The sequence below is a fragment of the Polypterus senegalus genome, chromosome 17 (assembly GCF_016835505.1).
Source record: "Polypterus senegalus isolate Bchr_013 chromosome 17, ASM1683550v1, whole genome shotgun sequence".
In the NCBI taxonomy this organism is placed as follows: domain Eukaryota; kingdom Metazoa; phylum Chordata; class Cladistia; order Polypteriformes; family Polypteridae; genus Polypterus; species Polypterus senegalus.
This window is the reverse complement of record NC_053170.1, coordinates 6,261,164-6,286,361: the sequence shown is the minus strand read 5'-3', so window position 1 is coordinate 6,286,361 and position 25,198 is coordinate 6,261,164. Positions and strand designations below refer to the sequence as shown.

At 36.8% G+C, this 25,198-nt stretch overlaps 1 protein-coding gene across 1 annotated transcript; it reads right to left on the bottom strand.

Annotated features, from left to right (window-relative positions):
- Positions 1 to 3,715: 3,715 nt before the first annotated feature.
- Positions 3,716 to 10,745, bottom strand: LOC120517485 (homeobox protein Dlx4a-like). The gene is made up of 3 exons (XM_039739834.1): positions 10,178 to 10,745; positions 6,020 to 6,213; positions 3,716 to 4,149 (listed from the first exon to the last, which is right to left on the bottom strand). The coding sequence occupies exons 1-3, from the start codon at positions 10,500 to 10,502 to the stop codon at positions 3,898 to 3,900; spliced, it is 771 nt and encodes a 256-aa protein (XP_039595768.1). The 5' UTR covers positions 10,503 to 10,745; the 3' UTR covers positions 3,716 to 3,897.
- Positions 10,746 to 25,198: the final 14,453 nt, after the last annotated feature.

The window sequence follows — 25,198 nt, the reverse complement described above, 5'->3', positions numbered from 1 at the left end:
CCCTGCCAGGTTTTTTATTTGTTAGCCAGGCAGCTGGTTAACATTTTTTTTATTCCAGGCCTTTTATTTCGCGTTTAGTTCGCTCGCGTTCAAGCGACAGTGGCTCGTAGTATACACGTGAATCAAGTACAGCGATGTATCCCGCATTCGGGGTCTTTTCCTCTTTTTTTCGTTACAGCTCTTCTTTTCTTTACTTTAGGATTAAAACCTATGCACCGCAGTTGCGTAATTTGTTTTGCATTTTTTATGGAGATAAAAACGTCAGCGGCAATTGCTAACCGCCAAAAAGGAATGTGAACAGACCTGGATTTCTCCGCTCGCTCGCGTCATCTTCCGGATATTCCAGTGCTGAAAACCATTCACGCTGCTGCCTTTTGAAAAATTATTTATAAAAACAAAACTAACAAAAAAAAAAAAAAATCATTATCATTTCAACAAACACTTTTAACCCTGGACCTCTCCAATCCAGTTGCACAACCGATGTGTTAACAGGCCGAGCACGTCACTCTTTCCCGGTTAGGTGCTTTAAAAGCCGATGACTGATTGAAGTGCCGCTTGAATGAAGCTCGTCAACTTCAAAACCAAACTACAATAATTCAATATTTTCACATCTGCCGTGTAATTGTTATAAAAACTCAAACGTTTGTGGTGATGGTCAAAGACATTCGGCATTCGCTTTAGTAATAAATGTTTAAGCCAAAGTATCACACTTTAAATTATCAACAAGTACTGTCATTCCCGAAACAAATCATTTAAAAGGATATACGAATACGAAATAAAAGAGAGAATAGATCAGGTCATATGTTAAAACTGAAGTACAATTTTTGAAGTCACACCACAAACATTGCTAAGTGTATAATCATATCCATTATAGGATTTCTTGCAAGTAGTTAGACAGGCGACCGTGAGTATTACTCTATTTGTCGCTGTCTACTGATGACGACGTTTTCCTTGTCAGCCCGCCCCCTGAGTGGCAGATTGTTGTCCAGTACCTGCATATACCACATTTTCGGCGGCAATATTTTGAACAAATGCGCGTGTTTAATGCGATGTTATCGGTAACAGCGAATCCTTCCGTCTTTAAGCAACAGATTAAGAAAACCGCAAGGTGATTACAAGGGAGCTGTCATTATCTAATGTCAATACACAAAAGAGTGAGGCAACGAACTGATTTGCTACTTGTTTTGACAAATGAGTCCCAATAATGCTGGTTTATCTCGTCACCTTGTTAAGAGTGACTGGTGAATCAATTCACAGATAAGGGTTTTAGTATGCATTTATTCATAGACTTATTTGCTTAATAAAAAAGGAAGCCTATCAATTCACAGTCCTGAAGACCAATAATCTATTCTCATCACTACTAATCTTTGAAATGAAAAATAAGAAGAAGAAAGCAAAAATGCGTTTTTCTAAATGCCTTACCACTATTATCCCAGTTTTAATTCCTGTACCTGCAGGTTTCCCTCGCGCATCCCCAAAACGTGCGTGTTGAACCAGGCGCGGTGAGTGAGCACGCATGCGTGAACTGGCGTCCCGTCCAGAGTAGGATTCAGTGTTTTGCCTCCAAGAGCGGCATTTGGAGGTGGCAAGTGGGGCGACCGCCCCAGGCCCAGCGCCTAAGGGGAACCCCTTTTGAGGTCTGCTTGTCCCGTTCGAGTGGATTTGTCAAGTTATATTTTGATAAAGTCTACGTGTTATCTTGCAAAAATGTAGCTGAATACTGTAATGAGAAAATACGGTACATATTATTAACATTATTTTTTATTAAACTTATACAGTCCACACATACCGGTAACAACGTTGGACGTAACTGGCCCCGCGTGGGGCGGCTTAGCCCTAAGCCCCGCACACCCCTAAGCCCGCCTCGGTTTGCCTCAATGAATGAGCAGGTAATACTAATACTACTACTACTACTAATACTACTGATAATAATTTAATAATAAAAAGTACTCTGAAAGAAGGATTAAAAAAACATTTGTTGGAGCTGCCGGCGCACCACACAGGCCATGAAATGCTGATCACACTGATGGGAACCGCTCAAATACTTCGTAAAATGGTGGGTTAAACCTTAGGTCTGCGATCGTGACACTGACACCGTATAGCAGCTGTAATAATAATAATAATAATAATAATAATAATAATAATAATAATAATAATAATAGGTATCATCGAGAAAGGATTGAAAAACATACTGCGGGAACACCCAGAACACCACATAGCCAGAAGTGCAGATGATACTGATGGAAACCGCTCACATTTTTCATAAACTGCTGGGTTATTATTATTAAGTCAGAAAGTATCGTTAGGAATGGTGTCCTCTTGTTATGTCCTTGTTATCTTCTATAAGCTAAGGCAGTATAGTCTAGGTAATAGCATCCAGTTTAATTCCTTTAGCAGAAGAAGAGAAGAGCTTTATTGCTACAGGAGCAGATTGGCAGACGAAAACGGCTATTTCAAACAGAATCGATTTAAATATTATTTACTGATTCACTTTTTTTTTCTTCTTTTCGTTCTTTATTAAGCAGACTGATAGATATTTACAACCAAAGAAAAGCGCCTTTTCAGAAAAGCAACTTGATATTTCCCACCGCAAATTAAGCCGACATTTCTGAAATAATAAAAATATGTTTTTGGAAAATTGGCAAAGTTTAGTTGTTAAAAAGAGTCTTCATGGCTGTAACACTGAACACGACGTCTCCGTTATTTATTGTATTGTCCTGGCAAACTATGTAACTTGAGAAAAGGGCCTGGATTTAATTTTCCCGCTATGATTTTAACACGTACACGGAAAAATGCGGCTTTAGTTTATTGCAGAATTTTTAGGAACATAATAAAAATAAATGAAAGACGTATACAGGCTTAGCACGTTTTCTGAGCAGAATGACATATATGCATTGGAAAATGTACATACATTGAAATTGTATATATCTGTTCATCCATCCGTCCATTTTCTAAAATCAGTTTATGTCGTGCATATGCATTACACATAATGTCTATATGTAATGTAGAAGCAATGTTTAGTCTTTATCTTTAACTATTATGATGATGATGGTTATTATTATTATTATTATTATTATTATTATTATTATTATTATTATTATTATTATTATTATTATTATTATTATTATCTTCTGGCTTAGGTCAAGGCACAGGGCCTATGGTGTGCACGTGCTTATGTTTTAAAGGACTGTGTTGGTGTTAAAGAATTTCTTTACTATGTGACGTGTATTTAAACGGCAGTATTTTGTCCGTGTGTTGAGTTATTTGTAATGTCTGTAGGATTTTGTGTGGTGTATGTCGAGTGACACCGGTGGTAGACTTAACAATGGGCACTATGATCACCTTGTCTCTTCTCCTCAAGCAGATGATTTTTTCTGTTATCATCATGTATTATTATTATTAGTTGTTGTTGTTGTATGGAAAGTGGAAAGTAAATGTACGTTTTCAATAAATACTACATCCTGCTGCTCATTATCAGCTTATATTAAACGTCTGAATATTCTACTGAAAATAACACGAAATAATATTTAATTTTAAGAAGCGTTCGCCGTTATCATCCAGCAGAGCACAGTTGAGCTTGAATTCTAATTTTACGTCAGTTCATCATTTTTCTTACACACTGAAACGTAACCAAAAACAAAACAAGGAACACCAAAATTCTGTGGGGGAAACAAAATCGAAGCAAAATCATCACGATAGATGTATGTATGTACAAATATATATTTATATTGTTTTTATTTTCAAGGCCACTTCATTCTTTAAACATAACAAAAGCAAAACAATATGAGAATATTTTTTTAAAAATTTCGCTATGGGGAGAGCACAGGCAATGTCGTCCATAAGGCTTTGGGATCTAAGACCCATTTTAAAGAATAGTCCTGATGAAGGATACGTCCATTACATCATTTGTGGTCTCGGCATATTGTCCTGATGGTGGGTAGGATACCAGTGTCCAAAATTGTTCATGTAACCAGCGGCGGGCATTGGCGTCCCTTTGTTTGCCATTGCTACGTCCCAGAACTGAGGAATATTAGGCGAGCAGGGCGAGAGGGAAGAGCTGGGATGAAGATGATCTCCTTCTTGTCCACTGGAGCCGTGTTTCATTATCTTCTTGTACTTGGAGCGTTTATTCTGAAACCATATCTTAACCTTAAAAGACAAGAAAAGATTCATCAGAAGATCTCATATTAATGATATGCAGACAGACGCGGGGTGAAGTCGTCACTTTACACAAAGTTGTGTGTTTAAACGGCCGTCACCATTTCATAGGGTTCCTCTCGGGTGGCCGCAGAAGTTAACAGTATGTTTGTATATATATATATATATAAAACAAACTCTGTAACATTGTATACCATATTATAACATGCTGACCATACAGAAATGGGCCATTTAATTAATTCTTCATTGCTTAACGCGCTTATTTGGCTAATCAATAAATAAATAAGCGTTAGACAATCAACGTTTTCAATCTTATTACATCAAATCCTGCTCCGGGAGTGCAGTGCTCATGGAGTACGCCTTTGTGAGGCTTCCCCTGCAGGTTGACATTTTCCAAAGGCGACAGTGTTGCTGAAGAAATGTCCCCTTTTCCAGATGTCTTTTCTCTCGTATTTAACCGGTTATTTAAAAAAAACATTTTTTTTAAGAATGCTTAGAGATTTTTTTTTTGCTAGGCTAGTAGATGGGCTCAAAGCTCCAGTGATGATCTCATCTATTCCTTAGGAGATTCCCAGAATATTGACTTTAGTGTTAAAAGTGTCATAAATAAGCCTGCAAAGGTGACATGTAGATTGCTGGTTCCCAGGAGAGTCGGGTAGACTGACCCGTGGGCATAAAAAAGGTGATTTAAGTTTCTTCTTTTCTCAGTTGCATACTTCTAATGGCCTGTTTTACACGGGGTTTGATTTAATTGCATATAATTGACGACTTGACATCTTGCAGTGATAGAAAAGCAACGACGTATTTTTGTCTGTTTTAAACGAGATCGGGTTAATTTGATTTAAAGAGGCTGTTCAGTTTTGAACCGAAACCCGATCTGAATTTTATATTTTCGGCCTTTTATTCTTTCACACTTAGTTACATGTAATGAAACGTAAAGTGTAACTAAAATAATTGTTTGTGGAGCCAATGAGCGAATTATTATACTGTGTACATGCAAAGCGTTGGACTAGGCATTGTTATTTGTCGGAACAATGTGACTTACATCAATTTATCATCATTCAGCTTACGAAACCTTTTCCTAATGTTGAAAATATCTGCAAATTATTATTATTATTATTATTATTATTATTATTATTATTATTATTATTATTATTATACAGGTCTTTTTCTGGTGTATATGGAGTGACACCAGTGGCGGACATAACAGTGGGCACAATGATCACCTCTTCTATTCTTCACAAGCGGAGGATTTTTTCTGTTATTATTATTATTATTATTATTATTATTATTATTATTATTATTATTATTATAATGGAAAGTGGAAGGTAAATGTACGTTTTCAATCATTATTACTTCCATTTGCTCATTATCAGCTCGTCCAAATATTCTACTACAAATATCCACGAAATAATAATTTAATTTAAGAAGCGTTCACTGTGCGCATTTAGCAGAGCTTGAGTCCTAATGTGGTTCACAGTGGTTAAGACTTTGGACTTCAGACCGTGACGTGGTAAGTTCAAGTCCCACAACTGACACTGTGTGACCCTGAGCATGCACGTCACTTCACCAATACTGTACTCCAACGAGACGAATTGTATGTCTTATGTTGTGAGTCGTCTTAGATAAAAGTGCTACCCTTCTTATTTCAAATGGACAACACTTCAAAGTATATGTGTACAATAAGACACACACTTTACGAAATGGCATTTGGGGGCCATGCAGTGAAGAGTCGCTTTAAATAAACGACACGGGTTAGATCCGATCTTCTCAAAAACACTGTCCTATAGAGTTGTTGGGGCCACAGATACATTTCGGCTGGGAGCGGACAGAAGGAGCGAGGAATTTGAGGACGAGTTACCTGAGTCTGGGTGAGGCCCAGCTTCGCCGCCAGATCGGCCCTCTCCGGTAAGGCAAGGTACTGAGTTTGCTGAAACCTCTGATTCAAGGCCTGCAGCTGTAAACTGGAGTAAATGGTTCGGGGCTTCCGGATTTTCTTTCCCTTGCCGTTTAGTCGTATTTCTCCGTTCTCAATCACCGTCGACTTGTCATGATCTTAAAGCAAATGAAGGAGAGATTAGGCCGCATACACCAAAAACTGAATAGCCCGATCGATTTGCATTAAGTTCACATGACAACAAAGGCTACTTTAGACAATTACACAATTACAAGTGGATGGAATCCTTATAAAATCGACTTACAATCTTAAAATTAAAGGTTAACAAAGAGGTTCTTCAAGGCGATGGTAAAGGGGGATCCATTTTGGTTCTCAAAAGAACCTTCTCACGAAAGTTCCCAAAAGAATTTATTTAGGTCTGTAACATGCAGGATCCATAAATACTGTGGACGAGAATAGATTTGTGAAATACCAACTAGTTCCAGATTTTAAAAGGTGCCTCGCAGCATACAATCACACAGGCTAAGTGCAGGCTTTCTTGAAATTTGTAACAGATCGACTACTCGACATGAAAAAATTTCTGGTTTTAAACATGTTAGGAACACTTTCAAAGCCGATGAACCAACTCCAAACTCAAAGAACCCGTCCCAGAATGAAATGGTGCCTGTCAACAGATGGCTGTAAGAGGAACCACAGAGCCCAATAATAATAATAATAATAATAATAATATTATTATTATTATTATTATTATTATTATTATTATTATTATTATTATTATTATTATTATTATTATTGTTGTTGTTGTTGTTGATGTTTAGTTCTTAAGTCTTAAAACTCTCGTTCTTTAATGGACAAAGCACCATTTTATTCTGCAAAGGGTTATGCATATGTAGTTGGTTCTTTATATTTTGAAAAACTTCCTAATATGTACAACAAAAAAAAATGCATGGCAGGACAATAACAGGTTCAGAAAACCCGCACTCAGCCTGTGTTATTGTATGAATGAATAGTCCTTTTAAATCTGTTATCATTATGCTTATTTGTTTTAGGAAGGCTTTTTATGGAACTTTCAAGTGGAGGGGTCTTTTGGGAATCAAAAATGGTTCCTCTATGGCATTGCACTTTAGCACCATTATTTTTACGAGTGTGGCATTTGTATGAGGAAATTTTATTTTTCTGCACTTAATAGTCCATCGTTATTGTTTAACACACACACACACACATATATATATATATATATATATATATATATATATATATATATATATATATATATATATATATATATATATATATATATATATTTAAGATAATATTTCTATACACCTTTTAAGGAAAGGTGAGTTTTTCGATCAAATCCTTCTGAAATAACATACAATTAGATACATGGATAAAAAATGAAAACAGCGATGGAGTTGATATATGCAATGCCATGAGTAGGAGCGATTAGAGATGTTGGATTCTGGACTAAAATTAAACGTATGACTTCTTTCTGCTGGCAAGTAATTTTTGAAATTGTGTGCAGCAGAATCTTTGCATGAATACAAATAGGATAGTCTACTAATTTTTAGTCTATTTTTCACTTGTGTGTGTGTGTGTGTGTTAACAGAAAACAACATCACTTACAAATAGCATAAATAACAAGATAAACAACAGACATTATAAACTGCTGCAGAACAGTGCAATTATGAAGCAGATGTGCAAATGATGAGTATACGCTGACATAAGAAATGTCATCCACGTTGGCACGAAGTGATTCGGATCACCAGTTAGCCTCTTCACGGTGTGCATTCCCAGTAACCCATCGAAGCCTATACCAACCTTACCCTGGCATTAATAGCAATTGTTTACACCTTCTCAATATGACACCGTGCCAGCACGGACACAATTTAAAGGAATGCGCCTCAGCTAAGGTGACATTTTATAAATGATTGACTTAAGAAAGCGCACGCTAGTCGTCGTGTTAAAGCTTTCTTTCTACGGCCCAAAACGTTTGCAAGCATTACATTGGTGAATGAAGTACATGGCATTTAAAACAACTAGACATAAACAAGTATTTTAAAAACTATCAGCCCGGGAGAAGATTCTAATTAATACTCAACAGTCTGTGCCGTGACAATTGCCTTATGGTGAGGGTTAGATGGCAGTTGTCTTACTCTATAGCAGGCCATTTATATATATATATATATATATATATATATATATATATATATATATATATATATATATATATATATATACACAAACACACATTATTTTCATTAAAGAAAACTGCATTAATGTTGTAACGTGTGCGTTTATTCCAGAATCTCTTGAAAGAAGCAAAACTGATTGTTTTGGTAAAATAAATTTCGTTTCTTCTTTTTTTAAACATGTATAAGTTATAAATAGAAAACCAACATTTGCAATACAAGATAAGTATCTGAATGTAGTTTAAATAATAGGCCAGAAAATCGTTTGCATAATGATAGATAGATAGATAGATAGATAGATAGATAGATAGATAGATAGATAGATAGATAGATAGATAGATAGATAGGTCGTGTTAAAGTTTGCCACTGTTTTCCTTTTTGGTTGCCATTTTTGAAATTTGTTCTACTGTACAAAGAAGCTGTGTTGCTATTATGTACACACTGAAGAAAAAAAATTGAAAAGAAGGTGACTTTATGTATGAAGGAAAAAATTAAAACTCTCTACTTATTGAAGCCAAGAAAACATTATTGTTACGTAAGGACCTATTTTGGACTGTACTTAAGTTTGTTGCGCTGCACTGTCAATCCGTTAGCAGTTTGTTGTTATAATTCTTATCATAAATCTATCTATCTATCTATCTATCTATCTATCTATCTATCTATCTATCTATTATATAGTGCCGTTCACATCTATCTATCTATCTGAAGGCAATACATTTATTAGTGGTGTCACCGCATACAGCAGATATCGCGCTTGTATAGCCAGTTAAATGAATATATTGCTGCTAAAGCATAACGATCTCGAGGTTTAAAAGATTTCATTCAGACATGACGTTTTTTTAAGGCAGGGGTCTTTTTTTATGGGGCCAAATACAAAAAATACAAGGCCAAATATCAAACCGTCATTCGGTCAACTTTAAAATGTGCCTGCAGTACGCCGGGGATTTTTCGAAAATTCACAATGTTGCAAAATTAGATTAACAATAATAAATAAACTTAGAAATATCTTTATTTAAATTGTTAAACCTTAAAGAAACTACGACTGTTCGAGATCGGCATGAGCCTTGCCCGTAATCTGCCTTGTTTTCCTGTACGCCACGACAAGTGAAAAACGATACCGCTTGCTGTAGTCCGGATATTTTACGATTCATTAATAATATAGTAAAACACACAGAAGTAATATTCTTTAAGTTGATGATCCCACGTGCCCTCCTTGAGGTACATAAGATGCACAAGTGACAGTTTAGCGCACGCTGAAATCATTAAACCCCTGGGCCGCACGGAGTGCCGCTGTTGTAAAAGGTCGAAAGCACGGAAAACACTGAAAATGTTCAATTTAAACTCGAAAGGAAGAATCCGTGTAACATTATTCATCTGTTACTCGTTTATTTTAATTTGAGGGAACTGTCTTTATGTTTTCTAGGCGTCTTTCCAATAGCGTTTTCCACCTCGTTTTGAAGTGTCACTTTATTTGGGTCAGGAGGACACGTCTCCTTATAGCTAATGTGGCCAATACGCGGACTGGTCGGCTTTTCAATCCATATGCCGTGTATTTGTTTATCTCAGTATATACTTTAGAAGAACCAAGTTAATAAAGCATATTTAAATAATACAATACCGGCTGTGTAATTTGTGTACTTAGCTTTGACTCAACGTTTTTAAGAAAACGAGCTTGATGAGTTCATATTATTAGGTGAGTCGTTTGTTTTACAGTGCTTTCAACATTTATGTTATAATTCATCAAGTTTAAATACACATTTGTAATATATATATATATATATATATATATATATATATATATATATATATATATATATATATATATATATATATATATATATATATATATATAAATATTTGCTTTCTTTCTTTACAATGAATGTTTATCCCAGGTATACTCTTTGACATGAGAGCGGTAATCAGCACGTACCTGTGTCGTCTATCCGCGGGTGGCCCTGCATGGAGCCCCCGTGAGCGCCGTGTTGATAAGACAGGTAAGCGCTGGCGTGGTGACCGCTTACTGGACTCGGGTAAGGGTAAGTCAACGAGCGGCTGTAGGAAGAGGCAGACGGAGAAAAGGGACTTTCGTGCTGAGCGTGCCCACCAGAGTGCAAGCCGTGAACGGGGTAGTGGTTGTGAGAAATCCCGGGAGAATGCTGCTGGTGTGAGGGAATACCATGTCCAAACTCCAGAAAGGCCGATTTGGACGGGTCGGTGGCGATTAAACCTTCAGCCATGCTACTCATCGTCATCATTGAGCGAGCAGTTCGTGGAAACGGCGATCATAGGGAAAAAAATCATGCAAAATGCTTCCAAAGCTATCGAAACGAAATAAGCAAAAGATCCATCCGGGAAACGATCGGACGTGCAGCCTTCCGTGTAGGTGTATTATTCCTTAGCTCATCGACGTCCCATTCGAGAGTGTTTATTTTACTGCGTGATCGAGTAGAAGAAGCGAGGTCCCCGTCAGAAATCAAGAACAAACTTCAGAAAAACCCCGGACACTTCATACATATGGATCCGATATGTCACAACCCTGCTTGGCTTTTGCTTCGAGCTCGCTGATTGGCTGCATGGCTTTACTATGTCACACAACCCCGAGGGCAACCCTAATTAAGTTAATTAACATACGTTAATGAAAGCTGCCTTTTAGTCCTTAATGTCGGGTCGACTTCAAGTCATCAGACGATTTAATAAACTCGATTCCCTAATTAATGCCTTCAATTAATATTTTTGTAGTTATCTAAACTTTCTTCTTAAGAGATGTTGAAAACGGTAGGCTGAAACAGCGCGACTCACCGAACAAGCAGCTACACGGAGCAAAAGGCAGCTCCGCAAAGTACGAATGAAAAATACATTTTAAACTCTACGCAAATAGTTATATCTAGGAACATATATATGCAAAGAGGATGTAACAATTAAAATAATTTCCTATTGAAATTGTCGCAAACCATGCAATTTATTTGCACCTAAAATTACACGTTAATATTCTTTATGTAAATTGTAATGGATCAGACAGATAAATTATTAAAATTTCGTCTACATTATTATTATTATTATTATTATTATTATTATTTGTTATGTGCAGTTGTTTCCAGACATGATGCATAATGTTATACATTTGGTTGTAAAGTACATAAATATTTATATTATTTTCGAAAATCCTCAGAATGCGTTTTTAATAGATCATCGTAAGCATCGCGATTTTTGCACATCATATTTTCTGTTATTTTCCAGGAGACAAAAAAGAAAGTCGTTACCCATACGGTTTTTTCAAAGCCGCTTAAAATGTCAAGCTTTCTGCCGTCCCCATCTTCAATACTTTATGAAAGGTAAAAGGCGCTACATTTTGCAGCATGACAACGAAGATACTCGTTACAACAGGCAAACCCATCTTCTCCACAATGATTAACCCTGAAAACCCTGGCAAAATGTTCCCATTATATTCCGTACGCATTCCATTCCATGAACTCAGTGGTGCAAATCTAATGACCTATTAAAGCTTAAACGTTCAATTGTGCCGCAATATTGAGGGATGATGTCTAGGAGAAAACAAAACCTACTGAGAGAACAAGTACGCTTCTCTAAGTCTGGTTGATGTTAAAACTGTACTGTTGAGCCATCTGCATTATGTAGGACCCGGACGTTAGTCAGTTCTGAATGAAAATTTACAAAACAGGGGAAACTCCTGTGTGGGTCTCCGGACCACTGCAATACACAGTCACCCAGGCCGAGCTAACCCAGAGTCTCTGGGATGTTTTTGGTATGCGGAGTGTCCCGCAGAAAACCAGTGCGGACACGGAGAGAACGCATAAGAGAGGCGAGAATGCATGGGAGCGAGGCTCTCGGCGCTGTAATCGCAGCTCTACCCTGCTGCCTCCATTAGAATATAACGAGGAAAATGCAAAAACATCCCTTGAAAGGACGAAACGAATCCCTGCAGAGTAACATGCTTAATGAATTCATCTGGCGGCTTTCTTTAGTTACCTGCTTCGATACACACTGCATGCCATCTCAAGAAGATTTTTATTTTTTTTTTAACTGAGGTACAGATTGTGAGTGAAGCACGTTATAACGTCACGAAATTTGTAAAAAGTCGATAACTAAAGCCTGGCGGTGGTTCTGTTAGACACACAAGGCTACTCATATTAGAATTTTTTTCCCTTCTTCTTCTTCTTCTTCTTTCTGTGCTGTGGGCTAATCTGCTCTCCTGGAGACCTTTTAATGACTTACACATTATTACGGGCTATTACATGTAGAAGGAACAGGTAATGCATTCTAATGAACACGAAATACATTGATGGGAATTTAAGAGGTAACATACGAGTTCTGCAGGATTGTGAGCGAAGATTTATGCTTCGTGATTCCTTGAACCTATCGGCGACAGTAAAAATTGTGGAAAAAGTGTCTGACTATTTTCGGAATGTGAGATAACATTAAAGGATGGACAGTATGTACTTTATATGTGTGTTTATATATATATATATATATATATATATATATATATATATATATATATATATATATATATATATATATATATATATATATATATATATATATATGTATGTGTATGTATGTATTTATATATAAGCTTTAGCCAACTTTAGTTTTGTCAATTTTGCGACTAATGCAGAATCTTTAAGATAGAGAACATTCTCCAAAATCGCCATATCTATATCTATATCTATCTCTCTCTCTCTTTATATATATATATATATATATATATATATATATATATATATATATATATATATATATATATATATATATATATATATATATATGCATGTATGTATATATTTGTATACGCTTTGATCAATTTTCTGCTTGCTTATTTTGTGACAGACGCAGAATATTTATGATACAAAACATTCTCCAAACGGCCTAATCCGATTCAGGGTCCAGAGTCTATATCTATATCTATATCTGTATGTACTGTATGCATGTAAGCTTTAGACAATTCACAGATTTTTTATTTTGCGACAAATGCTAAATCTTTAAATTCCTGAGCCTTGAATCCCCCACGATCCCCCCCACCAATCCAATTCTCGGTATAAAGTCTATTTATATCTATATATTTCTGTATGTATGTATGTATGTAAATAGCCAATTCCACAGATTTTGTATTTTGCGGGAAGGGCAGAATCTTTATATTCCCAAACTCGCCTAAGCCAATCCAGGAACAGGAATGTATTCTGGGTGCATGGCAGTGCTGTATATGTTCACATAAAAAAAAAAGGTGCGCTCAGAAGACTCATGAATTTAGAACTAATACTTGTACACTGACACTGGATCGTCTGTGGTTTGTTCAAACGTTTGTCAGGATCATACACGATCCCACTATCATAATAGAACTGAAATGTATCTGGAGACATTTTAATACGTGTGATCTGAGGAGGTTAGCGCACATTATCCCTTAATTACAGCAGTTTGTTGTCTTCCTCTGCTATTTTCCTTCTGAATGCAAGAAGAGATTTAAATAAATTCCTCGTGTGATGCCCACATAGGCTATAAAATGAGATTTGCTGGAGTTGTGCATTGGGGATTGCGGTTAGCGGATCACTGCAAGAAATTAGGGTTTTGTTTCAGCGCAGAAATTGATGGAGTTGCTGTGGAAGAAAACCGTAGAACATTACCGGTGAGTGCGAAAGTGCTTGTGGCTTTTATTTATTGTATTACAGACACCATCCCCATAGAGCCTACAGGGGCACAACTATTTAGTGCGGATTAGGGATACTGCACAAATTGAATTTGACAGATTTCTTCATTTTAATTCAGTAAACACATAATGACTGTAGCTAGAAGCTAACTGAGTTTACGGAAGTCGCGTAACGGGTCACCTTATCGGCACAAATACTCCAACTTTCAAGCGCATCACTCGCTGTCTTTAGAAGTTGGCATGCAAGGCACAGTAAAATGAGTTCCAAAGCGTAGCATATTGAAAGTGAAGACTTTTGTCATCAAATCTTAAAACAAAATGCTTAGAAAGTAAAAGGAGAAAAAAGACATTAAGCTTTGGAAATAATTTTGTCTCCGAAACGAAATGTATTTGACATCGTAAAATGTATCTTTCTACCTTAAAAAGACGTTAGCACGTAATTACATTAGCGATTAACAAGAAGGTCAGTCTTCTAAATTCTGATCAGTGCACGCCGAGTCTTTAACGGCACCTTTGAGGGTTGTGTGGTTATTTGAAGCTCCATTGCTTGACGAACACCCGTTTTTTTCTTGTCTTATTTCTTATTAAATCGGTTCTGTAGACTTTGAAAAGCTTTCTAATATGTGGACACAACCGACATCTTTAATGTCTAGCAGGCAGGATGCAGCAGATCGAGAAAACCTGAACTAAGCCCGCGATACACCTCACTGGGATTTCACAAATGTGTTATCATCTATTCACGTAGCCTTGGGATAAACACATAAATTAAGGATTTTTCTAGACCCTTAATGTGGATGGAAAGAAACAATAATAATAATAATAATAATAATAATAATAATAATAATAATAATAATAATAATAATAATAATAATAATAATCCTCTGCGGCATCGCTCTGGCACCTTTTTATTTTTAACAGTACAACTGGGAAAACAGTGTCGGATATCTAATATTATAATATCGCCGCCGATTCAACAAAACTCAGTTTTACACCCTGTTTTGTCCTAAAGACTTCCGTCCAAGGACTCGGGACAATGAAGAGAACGATACCATAATGATGCCTTTGGTATCACCATAACAATAAATGAATGTAGTTTGCCATTTGCCAATTTATGATAATCGCACCGCGTTGTATTTAAGTACTGTGGACAAACTAAAAATAACTGTACACGTGGAAAATTAAACAGGAGCTACCCATTAGCCCTATGCCCCAAATTTCTAATTGAGCTTGAAATAAAGTTCACACTGAGGTTGTAAAACATTACCTACGACTTGATACCGCATGCACAAGTCACCTTGAGTTAATTATAATCACAGGAAAGAAATACGTTATAATTACTTACAATTCATCTGCTTAAGGTGCATCATTATTCACAGTATGAAGTAAGTGCACGCTCAAGTGAAATGCGCGTTACGTGCCATCACACGTACAATCAGCCCTAATCAATTTTTTTTTACTTCCTTATATAATACTAATGAAATATTTTCCAATATTTAAAATAACCGTAATGTGAATTTAATTCAGAATGAGTTCGTAAAGGTTATTATTAACCCAGCATTCCCCGAACGCATTACAACAAATCTCACTGGTCAAGTTCTCCAGATGATCGTTTCATTTCATGGTGATAGATTCCTCTTCATGTGACTTCTATAAATGTTTTTTTTTTTTCACTCGCACGGACAGTTTGAAGTTATTCGAGAAAAATGATGAAATGTTTAACAAACCTATCTTAAACAATCCGCGAGGAATCCGTCTTTCCTCCGCCAGTTTGAGGCGTTGTATTAAATACCTGCTGGGGTTTAGTAAGAAAATCGTAAAGAAGAAGAAGAAATGAAAAAGAAGAGGGAAAAAGAAGGAAAAGAAGAAGAAAAAATAGAAAGAAGAAACGAAGAGGAGGAGGAAGAGGAGACGAAGAAGAAGAAGAAGAAGAAGAAGAAAAGAGCAAAAGCACAGCTGTTCCACCTCCCCTTTTTTCTCGGCCACTTTCAAATAAAGGGTTTTACAAAACGTTGCGAAGTTACCTCAATAATAATGATGATAAAAAAAATCGTGTTTGTAATTGTGGGACCCTTTATTTATAGATATATATCTAGATTTATATTTATATCTATATTTCTAGATTTATGCTTCTTTTGGTTGAACGACGATGGCCATTCTCTCATTGTGGATTTCACTTTTAATATACGGCGTTATAAAATTTGGCACAAAAGCAGCAATTTATCAGGTAATGCAAAAGTTCAACATTCCTCATGGTGTTGCGCAAAAAAAAATAAATACATAAAAAATAAAGGCTGAATTGAATTGGTGATTAGGGTCAAACTGGGCAAACACCGAGACTCAAAGACCTCCTTCCCCTCCTTTGGTGTGTGTGTGTGTGTTTCAAGTTTCGGGGTTTATTGCATTTGTGGACGTTTTGTAACATTTATTTTTATAAACCTTTTTCTTTTTTCAGAAATATAGCTCTCAAAAAATAATGCAAATGACATTTTTCCGACAATCTTTGATCTAATTAATTCGTTAATGGTAGACTTTGGAGCGGTAATAAACGTAAATAAGTAATTGCATTGACTAAATATAACACATTATAGTCATTATCCAGAATTATTATTATTATTATTATTATTATTATTATTATTATTATTATTATTGTTGTTGTTGTTGTTGTTGTTGTTTTTATTGTTATTGCTGTTATTGTCATTATAATAATGCATAGTGTGAGAATCAGAATCGGAGTTACTTTTGTTCGCCAGTACTTCATGTACAGGAATTTATTTAAGACAGCCTTGGAGTTACTTGTAACAGAACAGAACATCACACACAAAGAGCATAAATAACAATACTTAAACAACAGACATTATAAACAGCTGTAGAACAGCGCAGATATCGCAGTTAAAGGAGATGTGCAAATGATGTGCAAATGAAAGCAAACTTATTCAACAGATGAGAGGGCATAATGCAAATAACATTAAAATGCATATCATGAAAGCCGAATCAGTAAACATGATCACATATACTTTGAAACAACGGTTTCAGCAAAGCCATATTTTTGCAAATATAATATTGTGTTGCCGACCGATTTACTGGAATGGGAGGCAAAAGGTCTCGACTGGTGTTCTACTAGAGGACAGTAAGGACCGATTTCAAGACTAAGTCCGTCAGTCAGCCATTTTCTAACCCGCTTAGTCCTGAACAGGGTCGCGGGTGGGGTGGGGGTCGGTTTGACGGATTGGGTTGGGAGCTGATAGGTTTCTGGAGCCTAGCCCAGTTAGCACAGGGTGCAAGGCAGGAGCAAACCCTGACAGGGCGCCAGTTCAGGACTAAGTGTCCTCCATAATGGAAAGGCTCGTGTTATTTTCAGTTCACTTTCAGTCAGGCGTCTTATTTTCTACTGCCTGGTAATGGCAGATATAATGTTATTTCATCGTCACTGTTTAAAATATCTTTCATTTTACTGCATCTTTTTAACAAACACTAAGAAACTCATTTACATACTGTATTTTATTTATTCTTTGTGATGGTATTAGGTAAATGAGCGCGACAAAGCCGTATATAAACTTGGCACTCCCTAACACCTTAGAAGAAATGCAGACGCCTAAGATTAAATTTCATTATTGCGTTAAGAAGTGTCATTTTTTTTCAAATGTAAATATATTAAATACTGTATATACCATATTGATAAAGACACGCTAATTTTCAGCTTTTGATCGACTCATCTAAAAGACACTTCACCGTCTGTGTGGTTCCACCGCTTGACAAAGAACCATTCCGTGCTGTGAAGCCTTCTTTATGAAATTAAATCTTTAGGCGTTGGAAAGGCTGTGAACAAAACAGAAATCTCGAATGTGTGGAATACGAACAGATCAAGACAACCTGAATTTGTCTGCGTTAAGGTATGCAGTGAGAGTCCTTTTAAAATCAGAAACCCGTCTATCATCAGCTCTTCATGTATGGAAACTGTCACGGAGCGAAATAAATCATGGATCATTCTGGAACCTTCATAGGATGGGTCTCTATGGAGCCCAAAATGCAACCCCCACCTTAGCATGGCTTTGAATCACCACTTTGGCGCCTTCATTTTTAAAAGTGGATAAGTTGTTCTACCGGCCTAACTAAAATTAAATACCAGCTTAATAAGACAGCAGAAGGTTGTCCCATCAGAGGTTCGCCCTTCCCGTTTCTCTCAGAAGAACGATGATATAGTGTATGATGGCATGATCTGGGAACACAAAAGCCACATCTGAATTCGTAACGTACCCCACCGTAGTCATGGAATGTTAATATAAACCTTTACAAGCTCAACTGCCAGCGCCAATGCCCTCTAAGACAGGAAGAGACCCCTTCAGTGGAAATTGCGCAGTTTCTAAAAACACACCATTCACGAACCCTTGATCTCTGCGTTTGTTATTACGCTTATTTTAGTTCCGCCATTGTTTTTGTTAAGGAATGATAAATAAATCGAAGTCACTGCAAAGGTAATCACCAAGGTGTACTTGTCAATAAAGGGTTAAGTTAGTTAACAGATGTACGCAGGAGATTTGTCAACAGCTCCACACTTCGTTTTTACTTTACTTTAATAATAATAATAATAATAATTGTTTGAGTTAAATTATGTAACGACTTAAGAGTATATGGGTCCACTCTGTAAAAATATTACACTTTGGAGGATAACTTTAACACTATAAGAATTCATTTATCACTTCTTATAGTAATAATAATAAAGAATGTGCACTATATATATATATATATATATATATATATATATATATATATATATATATATATATATATATATATATATATATATATGGCATTCGTAGTCTGAATCACAATCTGATTGTACGGGTGGTTACCTTCCAGGTAACGCTTGTGGTTGGTCTTCAAGTCGGCAAACACCCGCCACGGTGCCCTCTTTCAGTTGCGAGAAGCAGATCATAGAATGTTGAATAGTTTACTGTCAAATAACGCAAATAGCACGCAAAGAGTACAGGACACGTGTGTTTCGCCCTAATTCTGGGCTCATGAGGCATACACACTCACAATCAGACGCCGACGTCCGAGGTTCGATCCCCGAGAGGGGGTGCAGTGTGTGTGTGTGTGTGTATATATATATATATATATATATATATATATATATATATATATATATATATATATATATATATAATATACACAAATCTCGAGGTCCTTTAAATAAACAGATGTGTATACACGCTCGAAAATCCCGGTTCTGTTAGGTTCCTCTTAAAAGAATTTCTGTTGACTACGAACCACTTCATTCTGAGAAGAACTCCACAAATGAAACTGGTTTGATTCCTAATATGTGGACGAATCAGAAATCTGTAATGTTTGGTAGGCTAAAGGATACACACAGATTAAGAAAGCCAGAATTTAGTAGTATAGTAATTGTATGCTCCGACAGCCATTTTATTATCAGGAACCGTTTGATAGATCACACATCTGTCATCATCTCTTTATGGATATTTAACGAATTTGTCTCAGATCTAAATGAATACAGTTTTTTTTTTCTTCCGGAAGCTTCAAGTTTTAGTTTTATGGTTGCCACATTAATAATTTATAGAAGTTATAGTATAGTAACAAATCAAGTACATTTGAAGTCGTCCCGTCTTGTTATATGCACCAAGAGTACTCGTAAAATCAGGAACCCATCGGGATCACAAATCTGTCATTATCTCTTTATGGATATTTATGGAATTTGTCGCAGATCTAAATGAATACAGTTTAAATCCTAAACCTTCATGTGGATGTTTCTTTCATGGTCCTGATTTTAATAAGATTATTGGAGACAAAGCAAAGAAGAAGAAGAAGAAGAAGAATTTTAATCTGTCAGTCATTTTATAACTGCTAAAACCTTTGCAGGGTTTGAGGAGCCTGCTGGAGCCTATCCCAGCCAGTATAGGTTGCAAGGCAGGAGCAAACTCTGGACTGGGAGCCTGTCTACCGCAGGGCGAATACACACATGCGCACACACACTATGGCCATTTTATTATTGCATACGCACGTAACCTGCGTGACTTCAGACTGTGGGAGGAAACCGAAACACCCAGAGAGAGCACACAGGGACGACCAGGGACCAAACGCCTTATGTCCCTTCCGCCAGGAGCACCACCCGGAAGAATAATAATAATAATAATAATAATAATAATAATAATAATAATAATAATAATAATAATAATAATAATAATAATCTTTAATTTATAGGGTAGTAACAAATCAAGGAAACCTAAACTCAGCCCATCTTTTTTGTATTCAGCCAAAGTGCTTTTAAAATCCAAAACCCATTGATATTTCTCAAATCCGTTATTTCATTGTTACTAATGGAACCTGTTATATGGATCTAAACCGATAAAAGTACTTTCTGGAACCCAGTGCATTTAAATCTCATCTGCTCATACTGAAGCTATTAATTGAAACTGCTACATAATTTAATAAACGAGGGTTATTTCTGCAGAATCTTTGAGCGACGGTTCTTTTGGATACGACAAACGGTTCCCCAATTAATGGCGTTACTTCGAAAAACCTGCACTTTGGCACTTGGACTTTTAACACTCCTGCTGGTATCGGAAACACCTTTACGCCCAACGATAATAAGATGATTTTAAAAAGCGAATTTAACAAGATTGGCTGCATAATAAAGCCCACAAAACAGTTTTCTTTTAAATAAACAGAGAAACCATCGTTACAGTTCCAAGAAAATCTTTCACAATGGCTGAGGAGCAAAAACTATTATTAAACCGCTGATGGCGTGCGACATATGCCGTCAGTTATCCTAAAGCACGCGGATCTTCCATTTGGCCTTTGTGAACAGTCGTATCGACTTGACCATTTCGGGGGTAATTTACACAATTTCTTTAAATGCATTTTGTGTGGATAGTATGCACTTTTAAAAGTAAAAATACTAGAGTGGGTTCTACAGAGCGAAGCCACAACAAAAGAACCGTCGAAAGGAAGGTTACAAAAAGAAGCTTCACTTAGATCTTTAACTAGTTCTAGAAATAACTACTGGTAGATGGTAATAGATTTGTTAAATCCCAACGGTTCCTGCTTTTAAAAGGCCCATCGCTGCACACAATCACACAAGCTCAGTTCAGGTTAGACTACTGCTACTAGACATTAAAGATTTCTGTTTTATCCACATTTCCATATGCAAACAACCCTTCTCAGAATAAAATGGTTCTTTGTCTCTACTAGGAACCTCACGACCCAAGTGGAATTTCAGAACCAGTACTTTTTTTTTAACCGAGGTCGCTGTAAGTGAACAGTAGGCACGTGAAACGTCAGCCCACCGCAAGCCCCGCTCACTCAGCCCATACTCGAGATGATCAAATAAGATTATGTACTGATTTTTTTTTTTTTTTTAATTTGAGGAGGAGACTCGAGAAGCACAAGCCAGACTACAGTTTAGAAGATCTGAAAAAAGTGAATGAAATCAGAGCTACGTCGGGTTTCTATCTTAAATGTATTCACTAGTTTCTTATTAGATCTTCTAACACTGAACGGTTAGAGCTGTGGGAATCTGAAACAAACTACCGACCAATGAAGAAAGGCAGAAATCTCGACCACCCTCAAAGAGGATCTGGAGGAGCTTTTGGGACACTTTAGCTATAGAAAAAAATAAACGAGCACGATGATAATCAAGAATCGGTGGACATTAAGGGGAAGCACAGTTAGGACTGAAGCCAGGGGGCATTTCTTTACGCAAAGGGTGGTGGGAATCCGGAATAAACTACTGGGGCATGGAATTGAACCCTTATAGATCTGGAGGAGAGACTGGGAGCGATTAGGTAGTAAAAAAAAATGAACGAACAAACGAGCCTGATAGACTGAATGGTCTCCTCTCGATTGTCAGGTTTCTTATGTTCTTATAAATTGATATACTGTAGACCTGATATATCTATCTATCTATCTATCTATCTATCTATCTATCTATCTATCTATCTATCTATCTATCTATCTATCTATCATATAGTGCCTTTTACATCTATCTATCTATCTATCTATCTATCTATCATATAGTGTCTTTGCATCTATCTATCTATCTATACTAATAAAAGGCAAAGCCCTCACTCACTCACTCACTCACTCATCACTAATTCTCCAACTTCCCGTGTAGGTAGAAGGCTGAAATTTGGCAGGCTTATTCCTTACAGCTTACTTACAAAAGTTGGGCAGGTTTCATTTCGAAATTCTACGTGTAATGGTCATAACTGGAGCCTATTTTTCTCCATATACTGTAATGGACTTCAGCTCGATGACCGTGGGGGGCGGAGCTGCGTGTCACGTCATCACGCCTCCCACGTAATCACGGGAACTGACTGTGAACGCAGTCTATCTATCTATCTATCTATCTATCTATCTATCTATCTATCTATATAGTGCCTTTCACATCTATCTATCTATCTATCTATCTATCTATCTATCTATCGATCATATAGTGCCTTTCACTCTATCTATCTATCTATCTATCTATCTATCTATCTATCTATCTATCTATCTATCTATATAGTGCCTTTCACATCTATCTATCTATCTATCTATCTATCTATCTATCTATCTATCTATCTAGGTTTACAGTTGTTCCATACAGTTGTTCGTATGGAAAAAGACATACAGGCTATGATTATTACAGTAGCTTTATTAACTCAAAAAATGTCCCAATGGCACAATGCACTAAGATACAATCTCTTAAATGCTCAAGTTGTTTGCCTCATGGACTGGACTGGGACTCGAGTGCAGTGAACATTGTGAGTTTGCCATTTTTTTTTATTACAGTCTAGAGTGCCAATCCTGTCACCAACCCTCAAGTTTTCCAGATTAATATGAATAAATGCCAATCAGTCGTATTATCACCCCATTTGTTTTAACGTATCTTTGTTTTATTTGTGTTTATTTTGCCTTTTATTCTCAGAGAACCAGCGAAATAGTATATGTTGTACATATTTTTAAATCGCCTAAAGAAAGAGTAGCGTGTACGAAATACAGGGTGCTAAAATTCAGTCTGTCACTGTATGAATACTAATTCTTAACATTTTTAAACAACGTGTTCGAAATGCATAATTCCCATAGGAAGCTTCTGCCGGTGGCAAATCCGTGTATTTAATCTCGCGTTTAACCGTAACGTTATAGCATGACGGGCCTTGCAGGCGATGTCAGTTAACGCTGGGTCTACCTGACGGCTTGGCGCCAGTGAAGCACAGACAGGACTCGAGGTATTTGCCAAAAATACTCTCCCTATATTGACATCTTCTCGCTACTAAGGCAACAGTTCAAACGTCACCCGACCTGTCACATTTTCATTTTGATATCGGCTTTAGCAGAATCACTCAACTTCTTCTTTCTTGCCCGAAGTCTTCAGATCAAAGCTGACTGCGGCAATTACCCGCCATCCTTGCAATGGCGTCGCTGAAAAAGATCTTTGTTCGTCCACGTGCGTGCTTGTGTAAAAAAACACGGATGCTTTCAGGTGTCAGTTGAATTTGTGGCCGCTGAATTGTTTTGTAAAGGCTTCTGGTTCATGAAAATTATTACAGGAGGAATTCAATTACACGTTCTCGCCACTGTGTATACAGAGAGTCTTAGGAGCTAATTGTGCCAAATCCGGTTACTCCAAACCACAGGATTATTAGAGAGTCGTTACACGATTCACTTTATGTAACCGTTGTTTATATTGCATCTTTAAATAGGCACCATCATCTAATCCTCGTGCAGGCCCATCTGTCTTATCCTATCACCTTTAATGAAGCCTTATACTGTATCATGTAACCCAAAAAAAATCTAGCATGGAAAATAACCCTGTGCCTGCTTTACCTATTATCTTAACGCTGACGGCTTTATCCCACGGTTGAGAAACAATTGGTTACATTTCTTTTTAGTTTTATTTGGCTTCCAACTGTACGGACGTGTAATATCGTTGTTTTTTGTAATTTGTTCCTCAAAATAACGGACTAATTTTATCGAGATCTCGATAAAAGAAAAGATCTTATTTTCTCTCAATTAAGAAGTAATTGTATCAAACGTTTAATGTTTAACTTATTGAAGCCACGTCCTGTTTGAAATAGCAGGAGAGCAGAACTGTATTGATCAGCGCGTCACATTTGTGTTCAATCAATGGCTGACGCAGGCTGAAATATGTTTATGCCTTAGTTTAGGAAATTACGGAAGCCGAGAGAGGACGTGCAATATCGTTATTTTTTTTTTTAATTGTTTTCTCGAGATAACGGAATAATTGTACAGAGATCTCGAGAAAACAAAAGATCTTGTTTTCTCGAAGTTATGAAATAATTGTATCTAATGTTTAATGTTTAGTTTTTTGAAGCCACGTCCTCTTTGAAATATCAGAAGAGCAGAGCTGCATTGATCAGCGCGTCACTTTTTTGTTCAATCAAGGGCTGACGCAGGCTGAAATATGTCTGTGCCTTAGTTTAGAAAATAGTAACGTTAGCGTCCGTCATTTAAGAAGACGGTTAATATGGCTTCAGCTGTATAGGCGTCGCAGTGTAAAATTATTCCGTTATCTCGAGAAAACAAAGTTTGTTTTCTTGAGGTCTCTATAAAATTAGTCTGTTATATCGAGGAGACAGTTTAAAAAAATAGCGATATTGCAAGTCCTCTCTCGGCTTCCGTAGAAAATAATAAAGTTAGTGTCCGTCATTTAAGAAGACGGTTAGCAAGGCTTCAACTGTATATGGATGCCAGGATCAAAGGTTAAGTTTCGTTTTCTCGAGATCTCGATAAAATCAGTCTGTTATCTCGGGGAGACAATTAAAAAAAAAAAAAATAACGATATTGCATTCTTCTTAAAGAGGGGGACCACCACCCCGGTCTTCCAATCCAGAGGCACTGTCCCCGATGTCCATGCGATGTTGCAGAGATGTGTCAACCAAGACAACATGCAGAGCCTGGAAGAACTCCGGGCGTATCCCATCAGATTTTATTTTTTTTCTCCAGCCGTCTAGAGCTTTTTTTTTTTTTTGTTTTGTTTTTTCTGTCCCCCCTGGCCATTGGACCTTACTCTTATTCGATGTTAATTAATGTTGATTTATTTTGTTTTTCTTATTGTGTCTTTTCTTTTTCTATTCTTTATTATGTAAAGCACTTTGAGCTACTGTTTGTATGAAAATGTGCTATATAAATAAATGTTGTTATTGTTGTTGTTGTCATCCACCCCCGGGGCCCTGCCACCAAGGAGTTAAGGTTAACCCTAACCCTAATCCTAACCAAGGTCACCACCACAGAAAACCGGGAAAGAAACAGAAGAGAGAGTAGGGGTTC